Here is an 18604-nt window from a genome sequence, read left to right on the forward strand (position 1 = left end):
TCCATTCTCCCGAGTGTTCAAGCAATGTTCAGCAATTCAATGAGCCGGCATTTTGGCTAACACGAAGGAACAAAGAGCTACCTTCCCGGAGGTAAAACTAATGGAAACAAACGAGTCCACTTGGGGGCGCCGCTGTCCTTTACGTTACGTCCTGGTTCTTCTTGAAAACAAATCACGTGTGATCATGTGGGCTCTGCATGTCATGCAGGCACTGCTGGATTGAAGTTCTGGAGGGAACCATGGAATGGGCTGCTTGTAATATGAGTGGTAAAAATCTGAGATTTTGGATTCATTCTGATCGAGATTTTTTTTTTTCTTGCTGGTATCAGACTGATTTCCAACTTCACCCCTACTTCAACTTCAAGTACCTTTATTGACAGTTGTGGTATACCTACGTTAACGTACAACATTCTTGAAATAGCATTACTCTTAGGCCTGTGTTTCTATAATAGACTTCTTTTCCTTTTGGCTTGTCCCGTTAGGGGTCGCCACAGTGTGTCATCTTTTCCATCTAAGCCTATCTCGTGCATCCTCCTCTCTAACACCCACTGTTCTCATGTCCTCCCTCACCACAACCATCAACCTTTTCTTTGGTCTTCCTCTCGCTCTTTGCCTGGCAGCTCCATCCTAAGCACACTTCTACAAATATACTCACTCTCTTGTCTCTGAACATGTCCAAACCATCTAAGTCTGCTCTCTCTTACCTTGTCTCCAAAACATATACATACACATATGCTACAATAGACTAAAGAATAAAAAATAAATGAATAAATTATAAATAAACTGGTATGTGTAAAATATGTACATTGTGCCTTCTTGAGAATACCTGTACAACCAATATGGTCAAACTGGCTAATTTAACGACAACTGCAATTCCCATCTACACTCTACATAGATGCAGTTGAGTATTATGGACAGTGTATTAAATAATAGACATCAATAGTGTAGAAGAATAATCAGTGGATAATGCAAGGCAGAAACTGTGCTTAAACTGGTTTGTGCATGAGGTTAATTTCTCGTCTAGAGACAAGGGTGGCGGGTGCCAGGGAGGGATAATAATAATGGGGCAAAGCAGAGAGGGATTGGCCAACTGGACTGCCTGGTGGATGAAACTGTCTTTGCCCCTGCTGTTTTTGGCCCAAAGACTCTGCTGTCTCCTCCCTGATTGGAGCAATTTGAAGAGGCAGTTGGATGGATGAGTGGGGTTGCCAGGGATCTTGGTGGCCTTGTGGGTGATGTGGGTGTTTTAAATGTCCAGAAGGGAAGGAAGGGACACATCACTGAGTTTCTCAGCTGCTCTCACAGTGTGTTGCAGGATCTTGAGGAAGGTGGTGGTGCAGGCGCCGTACCAAATGGTGATGTTGCTGCACAAAAGGCTCTCAGTTGTCCCTCTGTTAAAGGAAATCATGAAAAGGGTCGAGACACTCACTCTTTTTAGTTATCGCAGGAAGTAGAGCCGTTGTTGAGCCTTTTTAGCCAGTGCTGTGGTGTTAGAGGTCCACGGCAGGTCTTCGGAAATGTGTTCACCCAGGAATTTGCCACTGCTCACCTTGGCTACTATAGCAAAATTGATGGTTAGTGGGGGATGCTGGGTGTGCCCTCTCCTGACGTACACTTTGATTTCCTTAATCTTTGCCACATTTAGGTGAAGATTGTTGTCCTTGCGACAGGTAACAAGGGGGCTCACCTCAATCTTGGAGTTTGTCTCATCGTTGCTGTTGACGAGGCCCACTACAGTCGTGTCGTCTGCAAACTTGATGAAGAGGTTGGCCTTTGGATATGGCTGCGCAGTCGTAGATCAGCAGAGTGAAGAGAAGGGGGCTCAGCACACATCTTTGGGGGGCCTGTGTGCATGATGGTGTTGTCAGTGTTGCTGCTTTCTGCCCTGGTTTTATCTCAAGTAGAAGTTTGTAATGCAATGGTCTTCTTACTGGACTCCCAAAAAAGAGCATTAAACAGTAACTTACTCAGAATGCTGCAGCTTGACTTCTGACCAGAACAAATAGGTCAGAGAATATAACTCCAATTCTAAAGGCTTTACCCCAGCTTCCAGTCAGCTTTAGAATAGATTTTAAAGTTCTGTTACTGGTCTATAAATAACAAAATAGCTTTGGTCCTGAGTCAGGGTTCGCACGCGGCCCTAAAAGTCCCTAAAAACCTCTAAATTTTTGAGGGTGCATCTAAAAGTCCTTAAAATTCACCGAAAACCGGTCAAGCCCTTAAATTAAAAAAAATCAAAGGGAGGACCTCTACCGCCAAAATTCTCCCTAAAAAAATAATCTTTTATTTAAAAAAAATAGAGATCCGTCTGGCGTCCAAAACAGCCGGAAATTGTCAGTGGAAGTCACTCTGTATTCACAACTAGTCGCCATCTTGTTGTCGATTTTCCATTGTTTCCATGAGTAGGCATTTCACTTCGTCTTCGTTACGACGTAGCGTAGTTCTTCGATCGATCCAACTTGTATCATGGGGAAGTGCATTTTTCAAGATGCCTGGGTTGAAAGTAATGACTTTGGGAGCTGGGTTCGTCGAGATCCAAAAGATCGGCACATGTTCTACTGTCATCGGTGCAAACAGAGTTACCAGCCTGGTAAAATGTGACTCCTTGACGTGATTATCCTGTGAAGATTCTAGATATGAACAAGCCAGTAGTACTTCATTATTGCAATAATCTCAGAAGTGATTGGCTGTTTTGCATGAGTGGCTGAAAATGAAAGAGCTATTCAAGCAATTTATACAAGCTTCCATTTGCCGTTTTGTAATCCTTCACTAATGTGTGTGTGTGTGGTGTGTGTGTGTGTGTGTGTGTGTGTGTGTGTGTGTGTGTGTGTGGCTCAACACACTGTTCAAATAATCGTGTCGGCCCTCATAAATGTAAGCGCATCCTTGTGATTTTTAGGTGATGACGCCAGGGACTGTTGATGTCCTTATTAAATGGATATGATGTCATACTATTTTTTTTCACCAACTCTGCCCACTGTCCTCCTCACCCTCAGTTTGTCCTCTGCATCAGTGTCCTTCAATCCCTCCTTTCTTATGAAACGTGAAGAGGAGAGAGTAGAAATCAGCTACATTATTCACTGCTACTCTGAAGTTGTCAGGTTCACTCTTGTCACAATTGATTTTAGAAACACCTTTATTGCGTTTGGGGCTTCGTGAAAGTGATGATGTCTCATTAATGAAGCCAATGTGACAGATTAGTTTCAGGATAAAAGGCAGGGGAAAAGAGTACAGTATTTTAAATTTTCTTTATCTGTGCAGGATCGATCATTTCAAGATCTATGAATATACAAATAAAAACTGCAAAAACAAACGTATGCATTTACCATTAAGTCTGAATGACACATCATTACAGTATCGATATCTAAATATGAACATGAAAGATATTAAGATTGAAAAATAAATTATCAACTTTGCGTGTACTGTTCAGGCAGTCACACTTTAGTTTGTCCGTAAATGCAGGCCTGCTGTTTACAGACTGCATTTCTTGGTAGCTGTCGCACGCGCGGATCCCCATAAATAGTAACCGGGAAGTGTTACACGTATATATCCATCCATCCATTTTCTTGGCCCCACAATGATCGAAGGTGTGCTGGAGTCTATCCTAGCTGTCAACGTAGGAGGCAAGTTTACACACACACGCAGACACGTGGAGAACATCCAAACTCCACACACGGAAGTCCGGGATTGAACAGCTGCGCCTCATAACGTATATTTTTGCTTTACTGTACCAGCTTGAGAAGCCAAACTTAGCGGCTAATAACTAGTAATGATTAAATGTGTGCAAATTTCCCCGCTGATGAATGAGCCTCAACTGCGACAGCCACAGCTTTATCCTGTCACGTTGACCCCACGGGAGGTTAACGAAGGACAAATTTGGACGCGTTTTCTCAGTTTTGGTGCAGAACAAGTCGGCATCTTTGCTTAGCTAGAATTCTTCTTCTTTTCCTTTCGGCTTGTCCCGTTAGGGGTCGCCACAGCGTGTCATCTTTTGCCATCTTAGCCTATCTCCTGCATTTTCCTCTCTAACCCCAACTGCCCTCATGTCTTCCCTCACCAGATCCATAAACCTTCTCTTTGGTCTTCCTCTCGCTCTTTTGCCTGGGAGCTCCATCCTCAGCATCCTTCTACCAATATACTCACTCTCTCGCCTCTGAACATGTCCAAACCATCAAAATCTGCTCTCTCGAATCTTGTCTCCAAAACATCCAGCTTTGGCTGTCCCTCTAATGAGCTCATTTCTAATCCTATCCAACCTGGTCACTCCGAGCGAGAACCTCAACATCTTCATTTCTGCGACCTCCAGTTCAGCTTCCTGTTGTTTGCTTAGCTAGAATGAACGGTCTGTAATGCTAAGCATCGGAGACGTCAGGGGTGGGGTCAGCGATATTTCTTCTGCGTTTGGCTCCGAAAGCTGGCACATATCCAGATTTTGCTTGGATTTCAAATATGTTCTTTATTTTCAATTTTTATTTTCAATTAATCTCCAAAATATATGTAATGATAATATTACGTCACATCAGAGGGTTTATTGTACATATGAATTTTGCAAATCTCACGGGACTTCAGCCATTCTTTTGCAGGTCATATCGTCTTTATTTAAATTCTTCATCTATTCTCAAAGAAATTCTCTCCCTCATTATTGTGGCATTTAACAAAATAAAATAATTTTGGTCATTCTGAAACAGGAGAGGTTTAGTCTGATCTGACTTCAGACAGTGAGACAAAAAATGAAATATGTGTTTTTGCAGTGTACTTAACTTCTGCCTTTAAATATGTAGCTATTCATATCTACAGGTGGAACTTTCTCTCTAAACTTGAATGTATCTGCACCGGTTATAACATTTCTTAAACAATTAAAAAACGAAATCTGCAATGTTTAACTGTGTTCTATATTCTCTATAGTAATGCTCTTTGATATAAAAAAGTAACTAGAATTTGATTACCATTTCATAAGAAGTCACCCAGAAAAGCTGTAATACTGTAACGCGTAACTTACAGGGAAAACTGCAGACGATAATATTGTAGAACTTCACTGCAGCCTAAGAGCTTGGCGTTTAAGAAAAAAATGTTAATTTTTGTGGGGGGGAGCGGGAATTTTTTGCATTGAATCGCATGAAAACAACAAGACTGCCAAGCCTCTATCTCAAAATTTAGTTTTCATTTTTATACTTGCTGGAGTAAACTTTTTGCTTGGTTCTGCATCTTTATCACTATATATATATATATATATATATATATATATATATATATATATATATATATATATATATATATATATGATGACTTGCTGGACCGTAAGGTATTTTTTGTATTGATCATTACTAGAATCTGTGAATGAATTACTTGAGAGATTTGCGATGGAAACTGGGTGCTGAGTTTAAACACATTGAAATGTAATTCAGCAGATGATTGTGTTGTCAGAGGATAAAGAAAGCAACAATGGGAGTGTGGTGGGTTTAAATTTCCATCTCCAGGCCTTCTACCCTACTGTTTTAAAGCTTGTTAGAGAAAACAAATTCATCCATGTTTTAAACTGCTCATCCACATTAGGATTACAGATACCTGGAGCAAAACCCTGTTGATGGTCAGAAGGTGCAGACTCCACACAGAGATGTTCCAGCTGAGATTCAAACGTACATTTCCTCACTTGGGCAGACACGCTCGTCCACTATGTCACTATTCCACCACGAGAGAGATGGGAAAAAAAACATATTCATAGTATTATTACAGATAAACTAAAAAATGTTTTGATGATTATGTGAAGGTTTTATTTTTTAATCATTAAAAAATATGTGAAACTGAATAAGTCAACTATTAGTTAAACTTCAACTATCACATCCATCCGTCCATTCATCCATCCATCCATTTTCTTTACCACTTATCATCTTGCTTTGATTAAGAGGAGTCACTCTTTATATTCTGACCATTATAACGCACAGAATTATACTATGATGGACTGTGGGAAAACTCTACTGTTGTTGATGTAATAGTTTCAAACACAGAGCAATTGTCCTTGTGGTCTGTCAAGTGCTGTTGTGTGTTATGTATTGTCCTTTAGTATCTCTGCAGTTACTTGGGCTACACATAGCTTGTAATACCAGCGCCTAGTTTTATTCAGGAGCAGCAGCCAGTTCCTAGCCATCAAACAACCTGGCCCAGAAGTTCATGCTGAAGAACAAACATGATATTGTATGTTTCCAGTGTTTTCACAATATATTTTATGAGGTAAAAATATATCCTCTTTCTTTCTGCCTTCCAGTACCGCATTGGACAGCTGTACATGATCAGCAAACACAGCCATGAACAGAGTGACCGAGGAGAAGGTGTGGAAGTCGTCCAGAATGAACCGTATGAAGACCCCTTGCACGGGCAGGGACAGTTCACAGAAAAAAGGGTCTACCTCAACAGGTCAGTCGCTCCCCCCCCCCCCGACAGACTGAAATCTGCTGTATTGTAGTCGTTTAGAAAACAATGACAGTGTTTTGCTTTCATCATTGGTTGCCACTTTTGTATTGTTTACCCTTTTCAGAAGCCAATGGTCCTCAGTTTGTTTTTCCTGATGTATATGATGAATATTTTTTCTTAACTAGTGTCCCCATTCCAGTAGACACTCAAATTAGCACCTTCATTTCCTCCAATATAATATATATATATATATATATATATATATATATATATATATATATATATATAGTATCTTAGGTCATTGGTAAATGATGTTTCCACATTGAGTTAAATGTTGAGCCAAAGTGAACTTGATTGCTAACCAAAACAGCACACATTAAAGCCCAAGTGTCATCCCTATAAACATTCTAAAATAGATATTGAAATGAAAAATACATAAAACACACTTCCATGTCTATACAAAAAAATAAATATGAGCATAGAGCGCAAAATTGCGGAAGTGTGATTCGACATCCAAGTGGTCGCCATATTGACTGCATCTACTGCCAGTGACGTCACCTCGGACATTCGCCATTGAAAACATACTGTGGCCCCTTCTGTGGGACACACCCCTTCAGACATGAAAGCTCTTTTCCATGTCTGAGAACATCTCACAACCGAGTGACTTGACCTATCCTTTCGAGCAATATTTAGATAACATGCGGATCACTTCTAACAAACAACAGACTCCCAGACAGTATGTATGAGCCAGCCCGACCGATGCCGGGCTCGTCCGCAAGGCACGGCTTCAGCGGCGGCTCGTCCGCCGACCTACTATGGGATACAGAAGCTCTTTTCAAAGACGAAAACATCTCACAATTGAGTGAAGTGTCCCGTGCAATATTACCCTATTGTTTCGAGCCATATTTAGATGATATGCGGACCACTTCTAACTAACAACAGACTCCCAGACCCAGCCGAAGGCGTGCTCGTTCGGAAGGCACGGCTTCGGCGGCGGCTCGTCTGGCCATCTACTATGGGACACGCAAGCTCTTTTCAAAGAAGAGAACATCTCACAATCGAGTGAAGTAACCTGGGCAATATTACCCTATTGTTTCAAGCCATATTTAGATGATATGCGGATCACGGCCAAACCGTATGCGGCCAAACCACCTCCCCGTCTGATCCACCTCTGCGTGGCGTAGATGAGCCACCCCGGCCAAAGCCGTGATCGGCCAACTGGCACATCGACACATTTAGCAACTTACTGACACAGATCTTTTGTTACGTTCTGAAAGGATTACACCCTCCACCACCAACTATTGTTTTTTTTTTAGTAGCTCTATACACACCTACCTGTTATTTGGAACCCACGAAGCTCTCGTCCTTTGCACCCGTGCAGTCCATTTTTCATGACGAACCTGGTCTCTTGGAAACTTATGAAGGGTAAATCTATGCTCCCGAGTGTTCGAGCAATATCCAGCAATGCAACAAGCCGGCATTTTGGCTAACATGTAGGAACAAAAAGCTACCTTCCCGCAGGTAAAACTAATGGAAACAAACAAGTTCGCTTGAGTGCACTACTGCCCTGTATGTCACTTCCTGCTTTGTCTCGAAAACAAATTCATCAAGAGGATTTTCATAGCGGGAGTTACAAATAGCCATACACGTCAAAATCATGTTTTGTGGTGAGAAAACGCATGGGTCCATACCGGCTGCCGTTTTTTCATTAATAACATACTAAAAATCATTTAATTCATTTCATTTCATGACAGTGGCCCTTTAAAGCATAGAAAGAAATTCTTGGATGAATTGAAATGATTCTTACCACGTAAGAACGTTCTCTGTGCAGTATTAAAGATCATCTCACGTGTTAGAAGGTGGATTTCTTTTCTAGCAGTTTCAATTCTTGCAAACTGACAGCTGTTACCAGGACAGTGTGGGGGTGTCATTGCCATATCCAGGGAGTTGCATCCCTTTAGATTGCAGTGATGCTTCAATTTACAAATTTAATTTGTTCCGGAAGTAGTTTTGTAATGTGAAACTTTTGTAAGTACAAGAGCTTTTTATATGTAAATAGTCTTATCCGTTCCAAGCCCCCCCCCCAGGAGACTTTTGTAAACTGTAGTTTCATTCAGTCCACCAAGGTTCATTCAGTTTTGCAGCATTTCATCAGCAATGGTAATTTTACTATTGTGTTTTTAACCTTTGTATACACTTTAGTTTAATCGGGTAATATATTATCTTTTCTTGTGTGCGTGTGTGTGTGTGTCTCCTTTTTGGCTGTTATATCAAGTAGAAGAAAGTATTGATGTTATTTCATTCATTGTTAATATATATTTTTAAATGCACCTTGCCTAAAAAAATGCCTTCATATGTCTTTATCAAAATTGCCCATTCCTGTAAACATTGACAGAGTGTCAACATTTTTTTGTGCAATTGCAATTGTGCACACCAACAAATACCTTTTGCACAGTTAAATACCAATGATATCTGTATCATAATAATATAGTCAGCCAGACTGTGTTTTTGTATAATCCCTTAAATTTAACATCCATTAAACGAGTGAAATACAGTATAATGAAAAAGGAAAGAACAATGCCAGGAGGAGGGAAAAAAGGTGGATGGAGATGTGGGAGGTGACTCAGTGGAGCATGATCACCTGTGTCAGCATTCACCATGCAGGGGGTCCATTAATGCTGATTTGGCACAGTGCTGCCGTGTAGTGGCAAAGTAAAAACTCAAGAGCTGGTTTCTATTCATATACTGCCATTCAATATTATTTTGAATGGAGACTACTTTCAGTTGCCGAAAGATGCGGAAAATAAACCACCCAATTATTTGTAAGTTAATGATGCCAAATCCTTAACAATGCTGAAGGACAGTTTCCTAAACCCTTCTTAAAAGCAGTAGTTTGAAGAGAACAAAGGTCCTTTGTGTTTAAGTTGTTTAAGTTGGGAAAAATTGCCTTTCTATTAACGTTTGTATTTTCTAAATTAAAAGTACATTTAAAGTATTGTTGTTAGTGTTATAAAAGTTTGAGCTGGTGATCAATATTTGTCCCATATCTTCCTTTTTGTGGGTGACCAGGGAGGACTGTTCTTCCAAATCCCACTTTTCTAGCGCTCAATTAAATATCAAAGCATTTTTTTACCAGCCTGATCTGGAACATGGCATGCCTGCTGTACTTTATTTTAACCAATTCCATCCAACTTCAGCATCAATTACATGTTGGTCCTACCAGTCACTGTCACTAAGACCAGCATGAATGGTTGAGTTTATTATTGCGTTAAATGATGCCGTTTGTTTTTTTAAAAAACTGGGATACATTTAGCTTTTTAAATGTGTTTGTTTTTACCACCCATGTCATAAAAAAATGGGCAGCTGCTAAACCTGCTTGTGGGCTTGGCCAAACATTTGCTGGCAGACGTATTTAACTGAGTAAAGCAAGAAATGGGAGAAATCAACAGATGGAGGTGTAGGTGGAGTGTCTGCTCTGAGCACATAGATGCAGAGAGAAATACCCAATATTATACAGTGCATTAGATGCATTAATGATCACGGTAATTTTGATTCACAGCGTCCTTGTCAGTCAAAGGAAGTGCAGTTCCAAGTGTGCTACATTTTATACATTGTACATTATATAATCATGTACAATACAATGAGATCCAAATTATGTATAAATATGATAGATAATTTAGATTATTATTATTTAGATTGTTTAGTATCATGTATATAGTAATATCATTTAATTCACAAAATGGTTATTTTCTACTCAACTGCAAACTATGATGATCAAAATATTATATATTTTATATTTATCCATATATATTTTTAATATAATATGACACTTTCCTCCTCATATTTCTCCACTTATTTTTTTTTTAATTAAAATCTACTTCCTCATTCAAGACTGATTAACATCAGTGCTTTCTAAGTACAGCCCATGTATGTTAATTGTTTCTATTTTACACTTTTCTAATAGGCCTGGGTGATAAATGAATTTTGTAAAAGAATTTTGACTTTGTCAGTATCAGTAAAATAAATGCATTACAGCATTATAACATTTCTTGAGTGGCTTCAGTGCCTTGCTGTCATTCCTAATCTTTATAATAATAATTCATTTTACTTATCGCCGCCTTACAAGACACTAAAGGTCCCCATACAAAGACAAATATAATTAAAACAAACAATAAAGTGATATGCCTGCAGATAGGGTGAGGCTATTTTGCTAAAATGTGGTCAGCGTGGCCAAATTAGTTTTTCTTTGGTCATGTCATGTCATTACATAGTGTTCATTTATATGTTCAAAAGCAGTGATATGTCCACGTTTGACCTCAGGTAACTGATTCCAAGGCACTTTTTTTTTTTCTTTGCTTGGGTTGAAACCATTATATTCTGTTTTTATACTGTCTAACACAATGTCCCAACTTCATTGGAATTTTGTTTATATATCGTATTATTTTATTGCATTTATATATATATACATTTGGAAGTGTCACTTCTTTTTGGTTCCACTAATCTGGTGTGTAAGCAGGTAGCACAAGATGACTGCCTTATATAAGTAATTTGATCCTTAAGCCTGCTTCAGAAGTACTTCGATACTTTCTGTCCCTGCAGTAAACTTCCCACCTGGGCTCGAGCAGTGGTTCCAAAAATCTTCTACGTGACTGAGAAGGCGTGGAACTATTACCCTTACACTGTTACAGGTGAGCATGTTACAACCATCAGTATCAATTTTGACTCTTATGCTATAGTATGTGACTTCTACATCCACACTTGCACAATCTTCGATTTCAATATACAAGAAAGAACAGTAATCTAGCTAATAAACTCAAAGTGGAAAACTGCATCATTGTCATTACACAAATAATAGGAATGATCACTTTCCCACTTCTTTTAGTGGGACAAATTTTAATTTGTATAAAAGAAATTACACATTCCCTTTCACACCTTTTGACTTTTTTTGCATTTAGTTGGGCAAGCATGCATGATACTGAAATGTGGGAGGAAGCTAGACTACCTGGAGAAAACCTACACAAGAATGGGGAGAACATTCACACTATTTCACACCATGCTATCTATAGTAAATCATAGACTATTAAATGGACAAACCCACGCTTATAAAAGCAGAACCCCCTCGTTGACATTACTAAGAGGCGTTAATTCCTTGAGACACATGGCTTGCTTGTACGGAACATTCCCTAGTTCTAGTATGCTACAGTACATGCTGCTGAGTATCCGCACACAGGGGTATTCAATTACCCTTGAGAGAAAAGGCTGTCAAACAGTGCATACACGCTGCATCCAATGCTGGCATTTCACGATGAAATTTATGCCTGTTGATGATTCAGTGATCACACCGTCACAAGTCACACTCGTGCAGCCTCCAGCTTGTGTTCCTCACTTGGGTTCTGTTTGTCTGCAGAGTGAAAACATGCTACCAAGATGATAATGTATTCAGCAAACTGTTTATTCATTCCTGCTATGAATTAAATGTTAGCATTGTCAGGTATTTGATAAATGTGAATGTTTAATTTTCTGTTTTTGTTGTGCTTTTCTGGACATGACCCGATGTATATCGTCCACCCTGTAGAATATACTGTAAGTATATTTCCTACATTTTTGGACATGTATGAAATTGTTCCTTATCTGTGCATGAAGATAAAAGAGAGAGATAGCTTATTAGGCAAAATGTTTTTGTCACTTTGTCTGTAGAAATCTCTGAAGCCAAATACATTAGCTGCATTCAGTTTTTTTTTTCTGGGACAAAAAAAACCTACAATAGTAATCATGGGCGCATGGGACTGTTCTGTTTTGCGTTTATAACAATACTTGTCATTCAAAGTCAAAAATGGTTTCTGATTTTATTTTGCTTTTCCCACTAAGCCAAGCAACTATTGTTTTTTCATCCACCTCCACCACCTCCTTCCATTTATTTGTGTATGAAGATAAGAGAGAGCGAGCTTGTTAGGCAATACGTTTTTGTCAACTTGTTCTTAGAAACCTCCAAAATGAAATGCATCGGCTGCATTCTGTTTTATTTTGTTTTGTTTTTTTTTCCAAGAAAAAATAAAAAATACAATAGTTTTAGTGGGAATCTGTGACTATTTTGTCCTTTTTATAACAATAATTTATGTCATTCAAAGGCAAAATTGGTATCTGCTTTTATTTTTTTCCCCAATAAGTCAAGCAACTATCGTGTTTTCATTCATCTCCTCATAGGATTACAGGATAAAAGTCCAGATGTCTGATTTCGCATTGCAACCTACGATGACTTTATAGAAATATTGAAGATTCATTGTATATTATTGGCCTTTACTGACTTTGGTGCAGGCAGCATGGGATTGATTCACCCTCAGTGTCGATATGTGCCTTGCGACTGCCTGGGAACCAGTTCAGGGTGTAGTCTGCCTTTTGCCTGAAGTTAGCTGGTATAGGCTCAAGCACTCTTGTTACCCTTGTGAGGATAAGTGGCTAGGAATATGGATATGAATCACTTTGCTTCTGGTGTCGACTATGTCAATGACAAATGTTGTCACCATGAGTCACAGGGTTTATGGGATGGAAAAGAAGACAATCGCAAGACAGTGACAGAATGTCTGTTGTTTGTTTTAGTATGGGTGGAATTTTCCATACGTGTGTCAGTATTGACACATTAAGGATGAATTTACTTTGACAGAGCACTTTGTGCCTAAAAGCATCTTTGGGAGCATCTCTTCTCGCCAATGGGATAATTTTCAAACAGCCTTCAGTGTAAGAGCGACTTTTGTCACAGTTCATAAACTAGAGTTCAAATGTAAAACATCGTAAATTATAGAGCAAAGAAAGAAACTGGAATTATAGAACCAAAGAAAGAAATTAACTTTTCTCAGACTTCAATTATGTGTGGCTTTTTTTCCCTTTAATTACAGTGTTCGTTCCTTCCCAAGTTCTCCATTCACATAGAGACAAAATATGAGGACAACAAAGGCATCAATGATAATGTAAGTGAACTCTGAATTTAAAATGCAGAACAATGAGATCGTAGATGGAAGATTTGACATGACTTGAGCTATTTGTATTCCACTTTGTATGGTATTTGAGTCTGCCAACCAAAGAAATTTCTCCATTTCTTGGCCTCCCTGCTTACTTTCCTTTATAATCGTCCACATTTCATTTCTTAAACAACAATTGTACTACTACCTGGACACCAGAGTCAAATAATAGGCTTGTTTGACAGCCAAATTCCTGCAAAAGAAAAGAAATGTAACCATTCATTCATCAGATCAATCACTCCACTGCATGACCCCAGTGCAAGTGGTCTGTAACAAGGTTTCCCATGCAAGAATGGAAACTATGGAAATGTATGAAACTTCATTAAATCAATTTCCAGGTCTGTAATTGTAAGGAAATTGAAACTATTGTTTGGAAAAATCATAATGTTTCTCAGACTGTTACAGCAGTTCTAGTTTCTAAAACAAATAATTATATCCCAAAAAATAATTCTAATAATTGTGCAAGAGCCCAAATGTGAATGCAAGTACTTGTTTCTGATTGGCTTATCAAAGTCTACCAGTGTACATTATGAGCAGATAATAAACTCCTTTTGAACGTCTCAAGTAGTTTCTGTCAAAACATCTTTACATAGTAGCAAAAATGGCAACCTAACACAGACTGATATGTAAATGTGAAGTACTCTGAGCACAGAAATTATTGAATTTAAAACAATAATGAGTGATTTAATTAGGTACTCTATTTGGTGATTACAACACCTTTGACTTAAGTGCTACTGATGAATTGTTGAGAGGGAAAATTAAGAGATCAGCGGGACAAAGTGTTATTTCTAAAATTAATCAACTCGCTGACTCGAAGGAACAACATGAAGAAAGCAACACAAAAGGTGAATAAAAGGCCAAGACACTTCTTGTCACAAAAAAAAAATCCCAAACACAAACTAAACACTTCAGCATTGATGTTTTGAAAGGTACCCTGCAACATTTACTGTCTTTCAGTCAAGAAAGATTTGTCAGCGTTGCCAGCACAAGAACTTGCATCAACTGTATGTAAAAAAAGCAAACATAATTTTATCATAACTGTTGTTGTTGTTTAACATTGTTAAATCTATTTGCTGGAGTACTAAATAGCGTTGACATTCCCTTAGAAAATTATGGGATTTAAATGACTTTTCAGAGTCAAGGCCTCAGGCCTTCCTACGGAAAATAAATTGTTTTAAAAATGTTGAAGTTTTATTTTTTTTTTCATATACTGAGAAATCTGGAAATTGGAGTCTGGAAAAAGTATGGAATTTTGAAATCTCAAAATTGTAGTAACTGGTAACAACAAAGTGTGCAAATATAAAAATGAAAAAAAGGTCATGTTGTTTTTTGTTGTTGTTGTAAATAAGCATTCAGGTGCACAAGTATATACAGAACAATTTTTTTTAATTGCATTTGACTAAGGACAGTATTTAGAATAAAATTAAAAAAAATGGTGGTATGTCATCCCTATACTTATGCACCATGAATTTATAGTACATAAACATTCGGTTGAGAATTAGTATTACCTGCGCTTTACATTTAAAGAAATGAAATTGCTAAGCAGTGAATAAATGCCAATCTAAACAAAGCTCTCACTTCACACTTGGCCAAAGTACTGAAAGTTAAATGGATAGTGGCAATCATATTTTAATGTACTCTATGTATAATATGCTCTATTATATGTATGAAATACTGTATGCTGATTGCGGTTGTAGTTTACAAATCACTGATGATGTTTGAGTACATTTGCCAGACTTGCATGGAAGCCATATGGGTTCCCACTTCGTGATCATGTGATTCCGGTTGGTTGTCTGTTTCTATTTGCCCTGTGACTGACTGGCGACCAATCCAAGCTGTCATCTGCCTTTTGCTCGAAGTTGCTGGGATAGACTTGAGTTCCCCGTGATCCTGAACAGAACACAGTAAGCTGTATAGCAAATGGTTGGATGGCTTGTATTTTGCAGTGATGTAGAACTCGTATGCATCTGAGTTCTTTAACAGTTCATAAGTATTTTGTTTCTATGCTCTTATGTGAGTGTTGCTGCAGTAGTGCACCACCTTAACATTGCACACAAGCTTTTACCAAAACCTCTTTTTTTGCAAGTTCACATACTGTATTTTTCGTTTCAGATGTCATTGGAAAATTGGTTTAGGCAACAATGTTTCTCATTTAAAAGTAAGGTGTCAAATTGCGATTACAGTGCGTGTGGGTTAATGGGCCCGAAATGAGAGAGGAGAATAAGGAGGCAGTGTGTATTGTAATAATTGTATTTACAATTATAATGTAATGGTGATTGAGAGTATAGATGGTGTTGGTACAACTAAATGGATTAAGTGTAGCAGATGTACTGTAATTTCTTGTGTATAATGTGGACCCCCAAAGTTTACCTAAAAAAAAAAAAATGAGGGAAACCTATCTACCAATGTACAATGCACACCACAGATTTGCTGCTATCCATATGCTCAAAATATTAGGAATTACCTGTATTTCTATTTTGCTAGGCTTGTACATTTATTGTTTGTTTTTTTTTAAATTGTCTGCATAAGAATCATTAATAATAATCTTTGTGCACGTACTGATGTAGCGGTAATATTTATCTTGGAACAGGCAACAGGACACTGTTGTCTTGATCTCTGCAATTGTCAGAACAGAATCCCTCAACCAACTAAAGTAAATGCTCAATGGTGGCATAACATTTTATTAATACTGTTGACAACATATTACGGTCTTAAATAAATAAACTCTTTAACACTGTTTAACTTAAAAAAAAAATGCATTGAATATTTGTGCATAAAACACTTGTGCAGAGTGCAGTTTATCCACTACATTAGACATCCTTGGCCAAGTCTTCAAAAGAAGCATCTGACTCATCTCCAATCCGAAAAAGATCTATAGTAGCTGTCTTTGGTGCATCGGTGTGGAACTCATTGATGACTCGGTCCAATTCCGGTGCCTCCTGCATCGCATCATGAACAGTGATCCCATCTTGCTCCACAGCATGTTATCCTCTGTGCCATCCATAGCGTTAGGGAGGAAACATTTTTTGAATCTTGGTTCCCTTTATTCCTCATTATTGTCAGCGCTTTGAGTTGAAGCTCCACAGTGCTAAGAGCATAGCCTCTTGCACTCCATTGGGCTTTTAATCTGTAGGAGCTCTTCTATGGCGTTAGATTGCTATCAAAATAACGAGAGCTCAAATTACGTATAAATGAATGTAATGGGCACATTAAAAAAAGCGAGCATTTTAATTGTGTGTGCCCTCACTTTTTTTTTTATGTGACCATTACGCTTTCTGTGTAGTTTGAGCTCTCATTTTTGAGCTCTCATTGTTTTGATAGCAACCTACACCATACTCTTCCTCTATCTCTCGAAACTGCAATTCTCCCACATCTTAAAACTCTTCCATGTGGTTTTTGATGTTTTTTTTCTCCTTCGTCTTTTCCACAATCTCATATTCGATTCAGCCACTTTGAACTGCCGCGTTACTTTGTGGTCTCCCACACAGTAATGACTTTTCTTTTAAAAGCGGCTGTATAACTAGCTCTTGTAGTCGACAGTTTTTGTCTTAATTTAAGTTAAAACAAACTCACGGGCAGCAGTCTCTTTGGTGCAGTAGCAACAAATATGTTGCGCTAACGATCGTAATATTTTATTTTTATTTTTAATCTATACCTAAATATAATGCACTCTGTTGACTTTTTGTAAATATTTTGGTAACATTTTTTGCATTATACACGAGAAATTACAGTATTAGTGCTTTTACATTTGCCTTTACTTCTGGCACAGGCACCTACTACCCTCGCGGAGTTGGTGGGGTAAAGAAACAACTTAGTGATGTCAGAGACAAATCTGAACTAGCAAACAATAATATGTATTAACTAACTATAACTATCGAAGACAAATACAAATAAGAGCGTCATAACTCCCCATCATCACAAAAGACTTGGATTATGTCGTAGTTCCCCAAAATTATCACAAAAAGAAGGCACTCTGACTCTTAACTAGTGGAAGATGAGGAAACTAAACAATAGAGGATGAGAAGGATGGAAAAGTATAGAGGAAGGAGAGTGAATTAAATGGTGCAGGGGGAGGGAAAATAAATGTGTATGTGGTCAGGAAGTGAGTGGGTGTTGAAAGGGCACATGAATTCCACATGTTCTGGCCAAATACACATGCACGCATACACACACACACGCACGGACATTAATTTTTTTGCATTCTCTATTCAATAAAATATAAAAATAAGCCCTTTAAGCCTTTTAGTCCCACAATCAGTACATTTCTGTTTTATAACAGCAAAGAGGACAGTAACAGAACACAATGATAAGAATAAGAAAAATCTTGATCCACTTATTTTTCATTCAGCTCATTCATTCAATTTATTTAGTCAATTCATCACATAGCATGTAGCAGAGGCAGCTTTACGTCGCGTTACATTTGCTTAAGTTCTGTTGGTGGAGGGTTTTATTCACAATTTTTCCATGTCGTTACATTTCTAAAACAAACGTCATTTGTCTTTTTTATTTATTTTTTTACTAAAATATTTATCTTTTTGCCCATATCATCTGATGATGCTGGCCACCTCTGCAAAAAGTGCTTCTACACTCAGTTAAACAAATTATGTAATTCTGTCCCTAAAATTAAAGTACTGTACTGTATTAATAAATATAATCAGTATTCAGTAAGATTTTCTGTTTGTTTTTGGATCAAACTGAAAAAAATGGCTCACCATTGTTTTAGGAGGCTGTCTCTCAACCCTCCTATAAATACATTGCCCTCATGTGTATTTCTTTACAGTTCTTATACAGTCACTTGGCCCCTCTTTATTCCTGTGCACACATGCATGCTTACACAGCATTCCTCTAATGCCACCAGTGATCAACCACACAATGACACAAGACACTCTTGTGGACTATGATAAAAGACTGCAGCGAGAACATTTTTACATTCGATATGTTAACAAAGCACTGACAGACAGGAAGATATGATGATATCAACATTACAAACGGAAGCGCTGTTAGCCTTGGAAGTTGAGTAAAAACAACAACTTGTTCTACCAGTAATCTTCAGTGTAACTAATGAACTGGATTATTCAGAGCAGGGGTTTTGGGTCCTTGGACCCTGTGGAGGATTGGAATGCTGGAATAGCTGTAGAGCATTGGATTCACAGTTCTGAGGACCTGGGTTCGAATCCTGG

General features: G+C 38.2%; 1 protein-coding gene across 1 annotated transcript in view; it reads left to right on the forward strand.

Moving 5' to 3' along the window:
- The window catches only part of LOC133506440 (cytoplasmic phosphatidylinositol transfer protein 1-like), an 81982-nt gene that overhangs the window by 41919 nt on the left and 21459 nt on the right, over positions 1-18604 (forward strand). The window contains exons 2-5 of the mRNA XM_061830577.1: positions 6263-6411; positions 11008-11096; positions 11984-11991; positions 13302-13373. Coding sequence (XP_061686561.1) covers positions 6263-6411; positions 11008-11096; positions 11984-11991; positions 13302-13373 — 318 coding nt within the window. The remainder of the gene's footprint in view (positions 1-6262; positions 6412-11007; positions 11097-11983; positions 11992-13301; positions 13374-18604) is intronic.

The sequence above is a fragment of the Syngnathoides biaculeatus genome, chromosome 9 (genome assembly GCF_019802595.1).
Source record: "Syngnathoides biaculeatus isolate LvHL_M chromosome 9, ASM1980259v1, whole genome shotgun sequence".
In the NCBI taxonomy this organism is placed as follows: Eukaryota; Metazoa; Chordata; class Actinopteri; order Syngnathiformes; family Syngnathidae; genus Syngnathoides; species Syngnathoides biaculeatus.